This window comes from Hyperoodon ampullatus (assembly GCF_949752795.1).
Source record: "Hyperoodon ampullatus genome assembly, chromosome: 7".
Classification (NCBI taxonomy): Eukaryota; Metazoa; Chordata; class Mammalia; order Artiodactyla; family Ziphiidae; genus Hyperoodon; species Hyperoodon ampullatus.
In genome coordinates this window covers 72,399,176-72,417,596 of record NC_136920.1, presented here as the reverse complement: position 1 = coordinate 72,417,596, position 18,421 = coordinate 72,399,176, and the positions used below count along the sequence as shown (strand labels likewise).

The 18,421-nt window shown below is 51.6% G+C and overlaps 1 protein-coding gene across 4 annotated transcripts in view; it reads left to right on the top strand.

Moving 5' to 3' along the window:
- Window positions 1-9,030, top strand: part of USH1C (USH1 protein network component harmonin) — a gene marked incomplete at both ends in the record, with an annotated part of 51,647 nt that extends 42,617 nt beyond the window's left edge. For 3 of the 4 annotated variants that reach the window (XM_079709335.1, XM_079709334.1, XM_079709333.1), the window contains 5 exons: window positions 2,362-2,403; window positions 3,036-3,089; window positions 3,424-3,523; window positions 6,325-6,431; window positions 7,796-7,855. In XM_079709335.1, coding sequence (XP_079565461.1) covers window positions 2,362-2,403; window positions 3,036-3,089; window positions 3,424-3,523; window positions 6,325-6,431; window positions 7,796-7,855 — 363 coding nt within the window. Of the gene's footprint in view, window positions 1-2,361; window positions 2,404-3,035; window positions 3,090-3,423; window positions 3,524-6,324; window positions 6,432-7,795; window positions 7,856-8,957 lie in introns of those variants that run through there. The other variant, XM_079709332.1, reaches the window with a different exon arrangement.
- Between the last annotated feature and the right edge of the window lie 9,391 nt (window positions 9,031-18,421).

The window sequence follows — 18,421 nt, the reverse complement described above, 5'->3', positions numbered from 1 at the left end:
GCTTTCTTTTGTTTTGCATGGAATATCTTTTTCCATCCCCTCACTTTCAGTCTGTATGTGTCCCTAGGTCTGAAGTGGGTCTCTTGTAGACAGCATATATATGGGTCTTGTTTTTGTATCCACTCAGCAAGCCTGTGTCTTTTCGTTGGAGCATTTAATCCATTCACGTTTAAGGTAATTATCGATATGTATGTTCCTATGACCATTTTCTTAATTGTTTTGGGTTTGTTTTTGTAGGTCCTTTTCTTCTCTTGTGTTTCCCACTTAGAGAAGTTCCTTCAGCATTTGTTGTAGAGCTGGTTTGTGGTGCTGAATTCTCTTAGCTTTTGCTTGTCTGTAAAGCTTTTGATTTCTCCTTCGAAGCTGAATGAGATCCTTACCAGGTAGAGTAATCTTGATTGTAGGTTCTTCCCTTTCATCACTTTAAGTATATCATGCCACTCCCTTCTGGACAAGCACTGTTTCTGAATACTTTACGTACTTTAATTCTTTTAATCTTTACCAGAACCTAGGAGGTAAGTGTTTTTATCACCCCCATTTTATAGATGAGAAACCAATGCAGAGAGATTAGGAATCATGCCCTTGATGGCACAGCTAGTGTCCTGGATTTGAATTTGACCCAGGAGGTCAGCCTCCATAGTTGGGCTCCTAAATCCTACGCCATCCTGCCTCTCAAGATGAAATAGACATTTAAGGGTTTTGTTATTCAAGGCACAAATAAGTCTTGAGGAGAGAGAGGCAGGAAGGTGAGGAATCCAAGGGCCCAGACTGGGAGTCAGACCTTCACCTCACTGCCCACTGACGGGGTGACTTGAGCATGAATGTCACCTCTCTGGGTCCCAGTGTCTCCATCTGTTGGACGAAGGGCTGGACTCCCTCTTCAAGGGCCGACCCGCGATAGTGGCTTATAGGTCTCTAATCTAAATTCACCTAAGACACAAGTCCTTGCCATCTGGCCTGTCACTGAGAGCAGATTCTCAAAGGGAAGGAGAGAGGGAGGCCTATAGCCAGCCCTGCTCACTTTTCCAGAAGACACAACCAGGGGTAGGCAGGGTTCTCTCCGTGAAAGAGAATTGACTCCACATCCTGCCTAATGACTCCCCTTGCCCGTGGATTTGCTGCATCCCTTCCTCTGTCTGCTGCCCTGACACACACACACCGACCTGGGGGTGGCCTCAGAGCTGGACCAGGCTGGAGACCCCCAGGCTTTTCAGGGTTGAGCCCGGGAGATGAAGGCGAGTGAGGAGGCAGGGCTGGCAGATGCCCAGGGATCCGTCTGCTGATATCTGGCCCCCGTCTTGAGCCCAGAGCTTGGTTGCTGCATGCTGGGCATAGAGGAGGCTGTGACCTCCCCGTGATGCCAACCACAGGCCCCAGGGGACACTTGGTGTGGCCCAGGTGACTGTATGCTGGTGGGTGACTCCACTCAGTCCAGCAAGGCTGCATGGGCACCTGTCACAGGGCTTCTCCTTTGCTCCCACCTTCCCATGGGGACTAACTGAGGCTTTGCTGCCCTCAGGCTTAGCATGCCTGGCTCCTCAGTCCATGGACCCCGGGCTCCTGCTCTCTGTGTGTGACTCCTGGGAAGACAGTGCTTTTCCGACTCTGCTCCCCCTTCTCCCTTCTCACCACCTCGCTTGGTGAGAAGGGCATACTGTTGGGGATATTGTTCCCACAGCTCCCATCAAGCCAGGTCCCCAGAGCTGAGCGTCCCCCTCCTCCTCCCCTGGCTAGGTTCTGGGGGAAGCCTTACCTTCTAGATAAGCATTACGTTAAGAACAGTGCAGGCGCTGGGCAAGCACAGACAGCCCTCCTTTTCCTCTGGGTGCCTGATGTCCCTTCCCCATGCCCATCATGTTGTGACTGGTGTCCCCAGGGAGACTCCTGAGCAGTATTGTCCTTCTCTGGGGTCAGAGCACTGGGTGGAGAAAAGCTGGGCTTCACCCCCAGAGCCTGGACCTGGCCTCAGGTGGGCACTTGGAGGAACTGAGAAAGGGCCTAAAAAACCTGAAGCTGTGGGCAATGAGACCTTCAGCAAGGCTGCCCAGACCACCTAGATGTCAGCAGGTGCCCCTGCCAGCCACAGATGCCCACCCCTCTGGAACAGTGCAGGGTCCAGGGCCAGGGTCCTTCAAATGCTTCCCGTAGCTTCCCGCTTCTCCCGGGCAGGGGTGCTCTGGCTGTCAGGGATGCCAGCCTCCTCCCCGAATCCCCCATGCAGTCCACAGCTGCCCCCTCACCCCGCCACTCTCTCCCCTACCTCCTAGCCATTCACCGTCTTCCTCCGCCCTAAGCTTCTTTCCTGCAGTGACTCTCAAGGGCCTCTGCTCTGAAGCCCTAACACCCTCCCTTTGCTTCCAGGATTTCCGGAAATACGAGGAAGGCTTTGACCCCTACTCCATGGTGAGAGATAGCTCTCCTCCCCTGGGGAGTAAGCCCAGGAGTGGGGGGTGGGGGATTACGGTGTGTTTGGTGCTGGTGCAGTGTGGGTTCTGAGGGCCCAGGGGTTGAGGCAGGGCATGCGAACAGCCCCAAGGAGGCCCCAGCTGCTCTTCCCTGTGTAGGCTCCTTTCAAACAGCATTCCATTGTGAACTCGCTGCTCTTCCCTGTGTAGGCTCCTTTCAAACAGCATTCCATTGTGAACTCGTGTGTGTGTGTGTGTGTGTGTGTGTGTGTGTGTGTGTGTGTGTGTGTGTGTGTTTACAACAACAGTTACACTTGCTGAGCACTAACTACATACCAGACACTGTGCTGTGTATTTACAAGGTATGCTCTCGCCCAGTCCTCACAATAATCCCAGGGAAAAACGATCTCTGTGTGTGTGTGTGTGTGTGTGTGTGTGTGTGTCCATGGGGCCCCCATGGGACCTGGGACCTCCAGCTGAAGACATGGGGATGAGGCTGTGCAAGGTCCCCTTGACCATGTGTTCTGTGGGACCCAATGTCCCACAGGTGCGTGGCTTTCCCTCCCACCCCTGCCCCCACCTGCATCCTTCAGGCAGGCATCCTTCATCCCCAGTGTCTTTTCCCTCTAGTTCACCCCGGAGCAGATCGTAGGAAAGGATGTCCGGCTCCTGCGCATTAAGAAGGTACCCGGGCACATGGAGGTCAGGCGGGGACCACGCTTCTTTGTCCCTGCCCCCTCCCATCTTGGTCCCTTGTTTCTCCTACTCTCAAGGTGACTCCTGGGGAACCCCTCAGATCCCCACTCTCCTCTTTCCCCTTGGGAACACCCCTTGCTATTGTAGGACCACACCCCCAGGCCCCGCTTGGCATCCATGCCCCATTTCCTCCCTGATGGCACTGCCATTGCCCCATGGCTTCTCCCGCCCTGTCTGTGGCCCTGACAAGAAGCTCCTGGGTGCCCAGGTGCCCACAACCTGTTGTCTGCTTGGCTCCAAAGGCCTGTTTTCTTCTCACCAGGAGGGAGCCTTAGACCTGGCCCTGGAAGGCGGTGTGGACTCCCCGATCGGGAAGGTGGTCGTCTCGGCTGTTTACGAGGGCGGAGCCGCTGAGCGGCACGGTGAGTGGGGACCAGCCATGCCCCAGTTTGGGGATGGTGCGATGGTTATACAGGATCCTCCAGGAAAGCAAACAGCAGCCTTCTGGGAGTGGGCTGACCATTCTCAGGAATGCCCTCCCACCTGGATCCGCCCACTCATGCATCAGTCCCACATGTTACCTGCAGGCATATGACAGTGCCAGGATCTGCAGGCACACAGCAAACCAGACACCACTTTGCCCTCCAGGGGCTCCCCATCTAGTGGTGAAAACATCCTCAGAATTGCCAGGTGCTGACGATAACAGTGTGGTCTGCTGTGGGCTGGCAGAGGACTGAGAGGGTGGAGGGATGCTGTGGGAACCCTGAGGCCCCTAACCTATCAAGGGAAAGAGGGCTGCTGGGAGCGTTCCCTACAAGGGTGATACTGAGCTGAGCCTTTAAAGATAAGTTGGTGCTAGCCTTGCAAAGGAGGGAAAGAGCTTTCCAGGCAGAGAGGACAGCACAAGTAAAGGCAAGAGAGAAACCATCAAAACGTTACCTGTCCTTTTCATAATGATAAGAGCCAACATCTGTCAAGAATTCACCTCGTGCCAGATGTTATTCTAAGTACCTGCACATAACCTGTGAGTAATCATGTGTATTAACTCATTTAATTCTCACAATAGATATCATTATCACTCTCATTTCACATCTTAGGAAACTGAGGCACAGAAAGGTTAAGTATAATACTTGTTCAGGACCCACAGCCAGTAAGGGATGGAGGCAGGGCTTGAACCCAAGCAGTTTGGTCATTCGCTTTACTGCCCAGCACAAGTGCCACCCCTGCTTTGGACCTTCTGCAGCCCTGCCCCCTCCCAGCGGGGCAGGGACCCCCTCCCACCCTGTGTCTCTCCTGTGGCATGATCTTCTTGCTTTGCCCTGATGCCCTTACCAACAAAAACTGATGAGTGAAGCCTTTGTGGACCCAGCACAGACTTGTGCCTCAAACAATCAACCCATTCACCTGACAGTGTCTGAACCTCCACCATTAGTGATTTCTTTTTCCAAGTCTGGGCAGCTTTTCAGTACTCCTGAGTCCTTTGTGGAGGAATAGGTGCCCTTGAAGGAGGAGCCCCTCACCTTTGCAGGCCAGAGCAGGGAATCCCGGAGTCAGATCCCTTCTCTGCAGTGCTAGGCTGGAGTCTCTCCCACAAGCCAAGGTGGTAGGATGGAGGGTGGGTGTGGGCCTGAGGCAGGAGGTGGAGGGATGGCAGTCACCTGGGCACACTGGCAGCCAGGCTTCTGTGGGTTGCTAGGGCGAGTCCAGCTCTGCCACCCGGGGCCTTGGTGACCTCGGCCCCTCACAGCCGCACTTGAGCCTTCATTTCCGCCATAGAACGGGGGCCTGCTCAGCTAGGCAGCTGCCATGGCCCACCGCTGCCCACCTGGCCAATGCGCTCCACCTCTGTCCTCATTTCCTGTGCCAGCTGAGGGAAGGGTTGATGCTGGCCCCACCTGTCTGCCATGTCTAGCAGGGAAAGAGGACCAGGATGGATGGGTGGCTACCTGGGCCCTCACCACCTTACAAAGGCCCAGCCCAACCACTGCCTTATTGGCCCTGAGGCTGCATCTTGGGTTTGTACAAAGTGAAAATGTGGAAGCTACCTCTCCCCAGGCCCACTGTCCAGAGGAAACTGCTGTCTACAGTTCAGTTCCACACTACTGTGGACATACAAGCAGCTGGTGAAAGTTCTCCAGGAGCACATGTGTTTTAAGCCACCCTAGCCACCATCTTCAGCAACACACATCATAATCCTGTGGACCTTCATGCGGGCAAGGCTCCTGAGTAAACTATTTCAGCATAGCACAGAATGTTCTGTGGACACCAGAACTGGGAGAAATTGCTCAAAAAAAAAAAAAAAAGAAAAAAGAAAGGGTTCTGAAGTTGAAGATGTGTGTTACATCTACTTCTCGGAGAGCTACAAGGCATATTAGTATATTCAAGGTTCTGACAAGTCCTGCAGTGAGTAGCTCTGTTTAAGCTTATAATGTCAGCTTTTCTCAAACTACTTATTAGATCACAGGTCCGCTTATCCAGGAACACCTTCAACATCACTCATTTATTCAAGAAATATCTATTGAAATCCTATTTTGTGCTAGGTATTTTATTAAGTGCTGGAGATATAGTGGTGAACTAAAAAGACAATCCCTGCCCTTATGGAGCTGACAGTCTGGTAGGAGGGACCACCAGTCAATAAATAGATATATGGTTACAAATTGTGAAAAATGCTGTGCAGAAAAAGACCAGGATACTTTAATAGAATAATAGGAAAGTTCTGCTTGAGATTGAGTGGGCCGTCAGAGAAGACCTCTCAGAGTTTTATCTCAGACTTGGAAGAAGAGGGAAAGAGAGCGAGGGCAAGTGCACCAGATGGAACAGCATGTGAAAGCTCTGAGGCAGGAAAGAGCTCAGTCTGCTCAGGGACCTAAAGCCGACCAGCATGGCTAGAGCACAGAGAGGGATGGCTCATAGAACTAGCTTGTGTTTCTGGTAACCTCCCTGGAAATGCAGGTCTGCTTCCCTCTGCAATCAGAGGCCCATACAAAAGCTGGGGTGGCAATAATTCATCACTGGTGTCCCGATTCTACTGAGCTGGGGTGAGGGTGTGTGGATGAGGTGGGAAGGAAGTGCCCTTTGAGCAACCTGGTCGATTGTTTCCCCTTGTGCTTTCTGAGCCCATATGAGCTTTCAGAATCCAAGTCAGGCCCCTTCTGCAGCCCTACAGTCACTCCCCATTTTCCATATACAGCCCAGTTGGTCAGTCAGCCTTATCTTCCTGCAGGTGGCGTTGTGAAAGGGGATGAGGTCATGGCCATCAATGGCAAGATAGTGACGGACTACACCCTGGCTGAGGCTGAGGCTGCCCTACAGAAGGCCTGGAATCAAGGGGTAAGAACAATCCCCCTCCCTTTTTCCCTCCCTTGCCTGCCTGCCTCAAACCCTGGCCTCTGCAACCAGGCCTTACAGTCAGGGTGCCCCATCCCAGGGCCGATATCCAAGGTCCAGGTAACTCTTGGGTGACACTCATATACCCTATCCAGCCAGTGGTCTTAATCTGACAAGATAGGATTCAGAAAGTCAGTTTCCAACCTTGAATCCAAAAACCAAGTGGCACAAATAGACTCCAGAAGACCAGATGTGGCAACCCACCCAAGAAAAACTCTTAAGGTCTTCTCTAAGTACACACCAGACAGGAATCAAGAGAGTGCTTGAAAGCATTAACAGAAGTAGAGGGCCCAGAATGGAGGAGGGGCTGGTGGTAGTTTGCTCTGGCTCATTAGACACCCACCTGGGTCAGGGCCACCACATAAGGTCTCCCAGGCTGTGCACTGCACAATCCGAGGGGGTGCCCTCCTACAGACTACAGTGTGAATGGTGCTCGCTCATGTTGTGCAATGCACAACCTGTGCAACTGTATGCAGGCAGCCGAGCCTGAGGTATTAAGTTCAGTGCCGAGGATGCTGACCAGATGGGCCTGGGACCCACATGAAGGGATGTGGAGAAGAGAAGACTCACGGGTAACATGATGACTGTCTTTAACTATCTCAAGTGCTGCATTAGGGTAGAGGGAATGAAAGTTTTCTGTGATCTTGAGGGCAGAATTGGATTGGATGGAGGGAGGTCCTGAGGAGAGATTTCAGTTCAATATTAGGAGCTATTGCATGGTAGAGGGGCCTAGTGATAGTTCACAAAATTTTTATTGGATCCATCCAAGCCAAGGATGGACAATGATGGACAAGCTAAGGATGGCAGTGATGCCACTGAGGGGATTCAAATGTTAGGAGCAGAAAGCTAGGCCTGAAATTCCCCAATTGGCTGTGCATCAGAATGACCTAGGGACTTTGTTAAAAATACCGTTTCCCAGGACCTAACCTCAGATTTCCAGGCACCAAGTCCATAAATCTAGAATTTTAAGGAATTCCCCAAGTGATTCTGAGGTTGATGCCTGGCCAGGGTCTGCAGATCAGCATTTGGGAACTTGGTGTCGTTCAAGGACCTGGCAACCCTGGCTTCTGTGGTTCTGAAACCTCAGAGTCTGGAAGCTTCCCCAGACTATGGGATTGCACAGTGAGGCCCTTCCCCACCAGGAGGACCTCCAGCCCCACCTGGGCCCACCCACCCCCCGCCATGGGAAGAAGGCCCCAGCCGGCTGATCCTGGGCCATGGTGCCCAGGCATGGGAATGGAGTGTCAGGGGCAGACATGCCACTGACCACTGAGCATGCCTCAGAGTCACATGGCTTCTCCCCACAGGACTGGATCGACCTTGTTGTTGCCGTCTGTCCCCCCAAGGAGTATGACGATGAGCTGTAAGTGTGTGCAGGTGCCTGGCCCCCTACCTCCTCTCCCGGGATCTTGGCCACTTTCTCCCAGCCCAGCCCCAGTCTTCATCCAGCCTAACGGAATGTCCCAAGCACACAAAGTCTAGTAGTAATTGATCCTGGAAAGCTCCCAGGCTAGAGCAAGCCTAGAACTAAGTCACTGTCCTCAAGCATTGCCAGAGCCGCCTCCAAGTCAGTCTTGTCCGGATGCTTCTTTCCATGTGGAAGACTGAAACCCAGAGAGATTCAAGGTCTCAGGCCAAGTAAACAGTGAAGTTGGGACAAAGCCTCAGATTTCTGATTCCCCACTCAGAACTTCATCTCCTGCCCCATCACCAGCTAGTTTAAAGACTTCTGTGTCTTTTGCTCTCTGGAGGGTCTTCCTGCTACGTAGCTGCTTTCCCTCATGCAGCCAGGACCGTAGGCTTTGGCCCCATCCTGCAGGCTTTCCTTGGCCCAGTCTCTGTCTTTCTCTGCAATTCCCTGTATGGTCTGTCTCTCCCTATGTCTGTTTCATTCCTGTCTCTGTATCTGTGTGGGTCTCTCTATCTCATTCTCTCTCTCTCTCTCTCTCTGTGTGTGTGTGTGTCCTTCCCCTCCCTCCTGCTCCCCCTTCCTTCCTGTCAGTCTCGCTCCCATCCATCCCTCTCCCCTGCATCCTTCTTCCCTTCATCTCTCTCCCTCTTCTCTTACCTCTCCTTTTCTTGCCTCTCTCCACCCCTGGCTCTGAGTCCCTGCCTCTCCATCTTTGCCACCCTGCATCCATTTTCTCTCTCTCTGTCTTTCCGTCTCTGCCCCTGTCTCTCTCTGTGCCTCTGTGTGTGCCTCTTACTGTCCCCCACCCTCGCTTCATCACATCACCTCCCCACCCCTGTGCTTGCCTGTCATGATGGTGCCTACCCACTCCCCCTCCCAGCAGAGGCTGAGTCCTGTGTACATCTTAGAGAAATCAAGGTCTTGTAGCAACTAATTCTGGAACCCAGGGCCTAGGCAGGACCTGAGGCAGGAGCCAAGTGAAAGGAGAGGTCCGGTGGAGCTCTGCCTGGAATAACCAAGCCCTGTTTTGTGTTTCCTGCTCCACTCTGCGTATGTAGCTCTTCTCTTCCCTCCTCTGCAGCCGAAAGCCCCCAGCCGAAAGCTCCTTGGAGACAATGCTCCCATGCTTAGACACGGTTTCCTCCTGCAGCTGGAGCCTGGCAACCCCCGCGGTGAATAAGCAGGCGGGCTGCAGGGCCCCGTCTGTCCATGCTGCATGTCGTGGCTGTCTGCTGCCCATGCTGTCGGCAGGTTCTTGGGACTGGTGTCTGAGGATTCGCCATCCCTGAAGTGCCACCTGGGCCTGCTGTTGGTGACGCTGGAATTCTGTTGGACTCAAAGGCCCTCCCGTCAGGGAAGCCAAGCAGAGCCCAGTGTGCGGCATGCTTGGGACCTGGGTGTCCTGACTCACCACAGCCCTTGGGATCTGCCCTGGGTCCCACATAGCACCCCAATGAGCAGGATAGAGCAGTGAGCGCCATTCTCGGTTGGGCACAGGCAGTGCCTCAAACCAGGCATGATGGGCTGGGAGAACCCAAAGGAAGCACAGCCTGGGATTCCCCTTCCCTGTCAGCCCCACCCTCTGGGACCTCCACAAAGCCGCCATGCTTGGCCAGAGCCAGGGCAATTAAGAGGCAATTAAAGCTGGTCCAAAGAACCAGGATTGGCCTATCAGAGTTGCCCATGTCCTGTTGTGACCTGCTGTGGCTGAGCCCTGCTCAGACCAAACTGTCCTCTGTGCCTTCTCTCTCCCTTGACTCTGGACTCTATCTGTGGGACACAGTGGAGCCCAGCTTTGGGATGTATTTCCTGCCCTGTGACAGGGCTGTGCCCATGGACAGAGCTGGTAGGTGGCCGTGAAACTGGTGTTTGGTGTGGCCTAAAGCCCAGAGCTGGCAGCACCTGGGGCAGACCCAAGCCTGGACTTGTTGACTTTTCTGTTGCAAGTTTCTCAAAATATTAGGGCCTCATGCTCCCAACTGTGTCCATGGCTTCTGGGATGGGCTCAGTGGCCCTTTGTCTTCTATCACTTGTCATCTGCTCTGTGAGGGACCTCAGTGCTTTTGCCTTCTGGTCCCCTCCTACCTCATCCCAGGTGTCCCTTCTGCGCCCTCCCTGGCCTCCTGTGTGCCGTGGCTATGGCTGGGGTGTGGCTTCTTGGGGCCTGCACCAAGAGGGGCATCCAGAGGTCGGCAAGGCCTTGTGCCTCCAAGGGGCAGGGTGTGCTCCCTTTCGTCGGCCTTGCCCTCGGCTGAGTGCGCACCCACGAGACCTGCACCCTCCTGCTTTGTTCCTCTTCTCCACAGGACCTTCTTCTGAAGTTCAGAGGAGAAACCAAACCCACCCGTAGAAGCCAGTGAGCTCTGGACCCACCCTCCTGGACACCATGCCTGGAGCCAGCTGAGCCACCGCAGCCTGCAGGCACCCTGGAAACCCACAGCCAGCACCCAGGGACTGCAGACTCCCTCTGGCTCTGAGTAGGGCTGCATAGGAACACCTCGGGTCACGCTTCTGAAGGCCAGCATGGAGGGAGGGAGCAGCTAGCTGTTCTGAAGAGGCCCCTGCGATCTAGACTCTCCTGTCGTTCCTCTGGCTTTGTGAATCTGGGAGACTTCCCCCTTGAACTGTGCTAGGACCTGACTCTTGGGTCTATCCCTCTCCATCCCTCTCCTCTCTCTCCTGCTCTCATTGCTGCTAAGATTGATGCCACAATCTTACCCTGAACTCATTAATAAAATAAACAGACTTCTTTTCCAGCTTACGGGAGTGTGGATTTGGGCAGCAGATTCAAGCTGTCAAATTCAAAATCGTGAAGTTTTGGCCCCTATTCAAGAGTGAGAAACAGATCCCAGTGCTGGGATCTGGGGCTGACATGAAGGACGTGATCAAACAGCCAGGGGCTGCCTTGGAGCAGGGGGGCTAGGGCAGCAGGAGACAGGCTGGGCTATTCAGTGTCTTCTCAGCAGAAGGACATGAAGCAAAAAATGAAGTCCATGTGGCAGGGACTTTACTCAGTTTCAGAAAGTGCAGCTGACAGCTGGAGCCCCAGAGGGTCACCTCAGGGTGTGAGGTGCCCCAGTTTCTCTCACAGACGGCACAGTTACAGCTGTTTTTCCTGAGGTCACCAAGACAGGATGTAAGCAAGGGAGCTGCAGGAGGTCCACTCCATCCATGAAATTACATCCAGCAAAACCTCATGCAAGGAGGCAAGGGCTTGAGGCAGGAGAGTGTAACTCCATGGGGCTGGCAGGGAGTAAGTCAAAGTCCTCCTTTTACAGGGCCCAGGGATGCTCTCAGGCTGGCTCCAAGGAAGAGAGTGGGGTCTGTCGGTATAAGCATCTCATGGGGATCCAAGATGAGGAGACGGGGTTCCCAGGCCTCCTGAGAAGTGGAAGTGGAAGGTGATTCTGATTTAAGGTGTCTCAGAGGAGGAGCTCTCTCTGTTTAGGCTTCCTATCTCCGCCACCAGCATCCTCAGAGCTCACCTTAAACATAGCCATGACAATCTTCTACCTAATTCTAGGTGACCTTTCAGCTGTAGCTCCACCACTATTTCCCCATTCCAGATTCCAGAGGCAGAATCTGATTGGACCAACTCACCTGAGTGGGCGGTCCTGGGGGAAGGGGCCAATCCCAGGTCCAGTCAGCTGTGGCTGGGGGGTGGGGTCACATCCCACCCGACATGGCTGCTGAGGCAACAGGGACTGTGGGCAGCAAGTCATGATCAACGGGAGGGGCAGAGAGAGAAAGAGGGAGAGAGGGAGAAACTGCTGGACTTTCTGATCTCAGTAGAGACAAAGCCACAATGACCTCCGAATAGCAGGCTCGCAGAGATAGCAGCCGTGCTGAGGAAGTCTGTGTTTTCTTATCTGGCTCCTAACCTGGCTCTGGAGACAATTCCAAAGTGAAGGTCAAAGGAGGGGGCTCACATTTGCTGACACCTCCTACGTGCCAGCCCTGGGCTGGACCCTGCCATCTCAAACTACAGTGACTGGGATTGGTGCATGGCCCCCACAAGGAGCCCGGTGATAACAGCCAACACTCAGATAGCATCGGCTATACACCAGGTACTGTTCTATGCTAAGCTCACCTACCTCCCTCAATAACTCTACAAGGTAGGGACTGCTCTTATCACCAACCCCATTTTATGAAGAGAAGATTGAGGTAGAAAGAGGTGAAGTGACTTTCACTAGGTCACACAGTAAGGAAGTAGTGGAGCTGGTATTCAAAACCCAGGTGCTCTGGCTCAGGAGCCCGTACCCTCCTCCACTCTATGCTGTCTGGGGCAGGGCAACCCTCACTGGAATGTCTCCGTGTTTAGGCTGTTGGCAGGACAATTCTTCCCACAATTGAACAACTAACGTCCTGCTGTTCAGTGATGGTTACCTCTTCATGTGACCTACTAATACTGCTGCTGAGGCCTTCAACTCATTGATGCCTAGAATCTTACCATTTGAAATTCATCTCCAGGTATTCTTAGTTATTGGCACCTCAGAGTCAATGAGTTTATCAGTGCTTGTCAAGACTTGAGTGGGACAATAAAGAGGGCTTTGAGCTCCTGGTTAGAGAAAAGCCAGGAAAGTGTGCTACTGGGCAGGGCAGGAAGAGGGAATAAAGAGAGACTGGGGACATGGGTGACATAGTCCTGAGCCATTAGGTCACCTAGGGCTGGCAGGGTGCGGGGACGACTATGGGCTTCAGCTTCCTTTTCTATGAGGCCTGACTCTCTCTCACTATCATCAAGGAAACCAATTCTCATGTATTGGAAGGTTGTTCCATATTGAACCCAAAGTACCCAGCAGACATTGGCATTAACCATTTAAGTGGAAAGGTCCAGAGAATGTGTATAGAGGTGGGGCCTAAAGCAGTACCTGGCCTTCTGTGAGGGCCGTGAGGGGCACTACTGGGCCAGAGTCCACCTGGGGGACTGGGCCAGACATGGGAATCCACCTCAGTGCCAAAACTGAGTACTCAGGACTAAAAACCCATCCAGGCCAAGGACGGCCCACACACCATCCATTGCCTTCCACACACATGGCAGACATCACTCCTTCAATCCCAGCACTCTCTCTAACCAGCCAACCAGGCAGCCATTAAAACTGATGAAGTCTGGCCCACAAGAAGAACCCTATTTGCCACCTTTGATTCCAAGCCCTGTTATTGGAAATTCAGGAAAATTGAGGCCAAACAGGGAGTGACTTGTCCAGGGTCCCCCTAAGTTGGTGGCAGAGTTGCCATTTCTACTGCACTACACAGTGGTGGGGAAAAAAAAAGAATGAAAAAGGCTGGGAATTCAAGGATGCCCCTTGACTCTGAACTTTTAGCATTTTATCCATCTCACTGAAGTTGTTTCCCAGAGCCAATCCCTGGGGTTGAGCCTGCTTTGAGCCTCTCACCTCTACATCTGGAAGTTGGAGTAAAAAGGCTGAGTTTACAGCCTCTGTGCTTCCAGGACACCCTCTTTGGGCTTGTGCAGGGCTGGGAAGCTGGTTTTCATCCGATTCCAGCCTAATTCCCAAGCCTAAGTTTTGGAGAAGAATCTGTTTCCAGAGCTGAAAGCCCTTTTCTCCTCCTGTCCCTTCAGTGACCCTTCCCAGCTCCCTGGGGCCTGGGCTGGCCATGCCTCTGTGAGAACTGGAGGGGCAGACGCGGCCCTTGGGGAAAGCAGGTGGGGCTGGTACAGGGAAAGGGCAGAGAACTGAGGCCTGCCGCTGCTGGCCTCCTGAGGCTTGGGGTTTGCAGCCCAGGAGGCCGCCCGCTGGCCTTAATAAGGTAAGAGTGCTACTAACTACTAGGTGTTTACTACATGCCAAACACTGTGCTGAGCCCTAAACATGCAGTGACAATTATTATAAGACATTAGTAAGGGGCTTCCCTGGTGGCGCAGTGGTTGAGAGTCCACCTGCCGATGCAGGGGACATGGGTTCGTGCCCCGGTCCGGGAGGATCCCACATGCCGTGGAGCGGCTGGGCCCGTGAGCCATGGCCATTGAGCCTGCACGTCCAGAGCCTGTGCTCCGCAACAAGAGAGGCCACAGCAGTGAGAGGCCCGCGTACCGCAAAAAAAAAAAAAAAAAAAGACATTAGTAAGAGGTGGACAACGATGCTATTTCACTAAGGAAACTGAGGCACTAAGACTTAAGTGACACTCCTGAGGTTAAGTAGATAGTAAGTGGCAGAGACAGGATGTAGACTCGGGCAGGGTGGCTCCGGGAGTCCACGTCATTAACCACTGCGCTTTACTGTTTCGAGTAGATGAGAGGGAAATGATGCATAGAACATGATTGCAGGAGCACCAGGAAAAACTCCAGCCATAAAAGAATTCCTCTCTGCTTCTGTTGTCTCTGCATCCTGTGTGCTTCACACTGCAGAGTGAACCAACAAAAGCCTGAGTCAGGTCATATAACGGCTCTGCTTAACACTCTCCAACACCTCCCTTGCTGGCCTCGGGACAAAGTCCAAACTCCCCGGCCTGGCATTCAAATCCTGTACCACCTGGGCCCTGACAACTTCTCCAGGCCAGTCTCTTGCCCATCCCTTCTTTCACGTCCGCCACATTGAACTTGTTGGTTTCCTGAGCTTGCTGTGCTCCATCCCTTCCCTGTGTCTTTGCACATGTTCACTCTACCCCATCCTCCTCATGTCCATGTGAACTTCTATGCATCCTTTAAGGCCCAGGTCAACTGTCAAAGGGGAGCAATGGGCCTGGCATGGAACCAGAGCTCAGTCAGTGTGGGTTCCTGCTCCCTCCTGAGATGGACATTCTGGGTTGTATGTGACAGGAACCCAATTCAAGATGACCACTTAAGTGGAAAATCCAGGGGTGTTTGATGTCAGGTCTGGCTGGATCCAAGTGTTAAAACAATGACATCAGGAATCTGTTCTGGCCATCTTGATTGTCAGGGGGAGAGAGAGAGAGATTTTAAGGAATTGGCTCACATGATTATGGGGCTTAGTAGGTCCAAAATCTGCAGGGCAGTCCAGCTGGCTGGAGGCCTAGTGAAGAGTCGATGTTGCAGCTTGAGTCTGAAGTTAATCTGTCCCCCTCTTTCTCAGGGGACATTAGTCTTTTCTTTATTAGGGCCTTCAACTGATTGAATGAGGCCCACCCACATTATGGAGGATAATCTTCTTTACTCAGTCTACTCATTTAAAGGTTAATTTCATCTAAAAAATACCTTCATAGCAGCATCCAGATGTGTTTGACCAAATATCAGGGTACTATGGCCAAGCCAAGTTGACATAAAATTACCCATCACACCATCTCTTGTCTCTACCCTCCTCCGGTTGGCTTCATTCTTAGATGGGCTCTTCCATGTGATGCCAAGATGGCTTCCAGTATTCAAAATATATTCTACCAGGTAGTGCTACCCCAGTGGAAAAAACACACCTCTATCCTAGTAGTTCCTGCTAAATCCCAAGGATTTACTCTTATGAGCTTGTCTTGGGGGTAAGGCCTTCCATGATTGGCCAGACCTGAGTCACGTGTCCACCCATATAGCCCCATCAGCACCCCATGGATTGAGTAAAGGGAAAAGGTGGGTTCCAAAAGGAAAACTGGAGTGCTGTCACAGAGGAAGGGGAATAAATCTGGGCAGGCACAAAGCAGTGTCCACTAAGGACCTCGGTCCCCCAAAGCTCCCTTCCTTCCTCCTTCTGGTCTCCCTTTTCTTTTGCTTGTGATCTACTCTGGGAGGAACCTGAGGCTCAGGAGGCCAGGGGATAACTCCCTCAGTGTGTGGAACCCTCACCAACTCCAGCTGCCAGGGCTGGCTACTTGGTCACCACTTGGGGACAAGAAATGGGGAAATGAAAGTTCTGCTATGACCACAGAACTCTCGGGCTGAGATATAGGGGTTCCAACACTCACTCCCGAATGTCCTAAGAAGTGAGAACTGAAATCTGACTTGGGCACGTTATTTAATCTCTACCTCCATTTCTCCAACTATAAAAGGGTTATATAAACAGTACCTACTTCACAGAATTGTGAGAATAAAAAGGAATAAAGATAAAGTGCTTAGAAATAGTTCTTGGATCTCAAATTAACATTAATTTTTTAAAAGTCTAGGACAGGGCTTCCCTGGTGGCGCAGTGGTTAGGAATCCGCCTGCCAGTGCAGGGGACATGGGTTCGAGCCCTGGTCCGGGAAGATCCCACATGTCGCGGAGCAACTAAGCCCGTGCGCCATAACTACTGAGCCTGCGCTCTAGAGCCCGTGAGCCACAACTACTGAGACTACATGCCACAACTACTGAGCCTGTGAGCCACAACTAGTGAAGCCCGCACACCTAGAGCCTGTGCTCCACAACAAGAGAAGCCACCACAATGAGAAGCCCGCACACCACAACGAAGAGCAGCCCCCGCTCACCGCAACTAGAGAAAGCCCGTGCGCAGCAATGAAGACCCAATGCAACCAAAAATAAATAAATAAATAAATTTACATTAAAAAAAAAAAGTCTAGGACAGATAGAAGGAGGCGCTTGGGACGCATTTCAGGATGGGGCTTTCCAAAGGTGGGCTCTGAGGTAGAGGCGTTCCTCAGCCTGCCTCTGTGCCCCCACACTCACAACTATGGTAGCTGGGGGCGGCCAGCTCCCCTCTCCACAGGTTCAGTGCAGAAAGTCCTCCGTGCACCTTCCCTTGATAGGGAAGCTGCACCTGCTCCCCCAGCAGGCCACCAGCTGAGTGTGCGTGTGTGTGTGTGTGTGTGTATGTGTGCGCACATGTGTACAGGTTGGGTGTTTATTAATTTTATCCTGAATGTGTGCAGGAGGTATTCTAGATCAGAGACAGATTTCCTATCAATTATCTTACAGGAGATGATGAGGGAGTCAGCCCCTCCTTTCCCCCTCTTCCCTTTGCCCCAGATCTTACCCCTGAGATGATGAGAGGAAAACAAGATGGAAAAATCTCCTACATGAGTAATAGGACAATCTAAGGCCAGGGATGGAAAATAATGGGCTTTCTCCATTTATATATAGGAGGGAGATAACAATTTCCCTCCCCTCTAGAAAGGGGAATTTAGAAAAAAAAAAAAAAAAGACTTTGCTTCTTTGAGAAGGGATAGAAAGGATTCTCACTCTAAACTTCTGGAATGTACATACCTAGGGAACTAGTGCTCTAGTCTCCCTGGCACCTTAGTTGCTTAACCTGGGGAACTGGCCCTGGCTATAACCTTCTGGTCCTCTTGGGGAGATAAGAGAAGTTTTAATATACTTTTTCTAAGTTGTGGTAAAATACACATAACATAAAATTTACTGTCTTAATCATTTTAAGTGCACAGTTCAGTGATATTTAGTACATTCACGTTATTATACAACCATCACCACCATCCATCTCCAAAACTCTTTTTATCTTGCAGAACTGAAACACTGTACCCATTAAATTTAAAATAACTCCCCATTTCCTCCTCTCCCCTCCGCCCCTGGCAACCACCATTCTACTTTCTGTCTCTATGAATTTGACTACTCTACCTATCTCAAATAAGTGGAATCATGTAGTATTTGTCTTTTCGTGGCTGGTTTATTTCACTTAGTATAATTTCCTCAAGGTTCATCCACATTGTACCATGTGATTTTAAGGCTGAATAATGTTCCATCATATGAAAATACCACCGTTTGCTTATCCATTCACCTCTTGGTATACACTTGTGTTGCTTCTACCCTTTAGCTATTGTGACTAATGCTGCTCTGAACATGGGTGTACAAATATCTCTTCCAGACTCTGCTTTCAATGATTTTGAGCATATACCCACAAGTGAAATTGCTGGATGTGTTTTGTTATCCTTTTGGGTAAGACCAATTATCTAGATAAATGGCCGCAGATCTAATTCTCATGATATATGAAGGGCAAAACACTCTTAGGGAAAGTGAAAGCAAAAATTTTCTCTTTATAGCTTATACGTTTCCAAGTCTCAGGATGCTAGGGCTTTTTTTTTTTTTTTTACAGGAGCACTGAGAAATCTAAGGAAGTTTTATTTCCCCACAGTCCACATGCTGGTCACAGGTGGGCAGAAAACGGAGGTTCTCAGCAAGCGTCACAGGCAAGCAATGAAGACAGCCACCTCAGAGGAAGCAGAGTTTCTCCCCTCTCTGCCTATGTGCTTCACAGCTGGCCACTCTGGCCACAGACTCTTCATTGGTCTGGGGCAATCCTGAGACCAGTGAGTCAGCTCAGGCTCTCCTCTTCAGGCCCCATTACTCACTTGACAGATACCATGGGCAAAATTCTGGTTGATGTGGCTCTAAACCTTCAGCACAGTTCAACAGATGCCCACCTGACAGCCACCTCAGGCCTGCAGTTCCTAAGTCAGGGCCCACGGATAGATTAGAGAAGGTTTACGAACACCAGAATTTTAATCTCCTTTTGGAGAAGTGGTCCAAAGCTTTTATCAGATTTTCAAAAGTATCTCTGATCCCAAAGAGGTTAAATCCACTCTATAAAAGGGTAATGATTAAAACAAAAAACAAAAACCTTAATAGTGAGGTGCTGGGAACTCCCAGCAGATTAAACAGTAAGCTCCC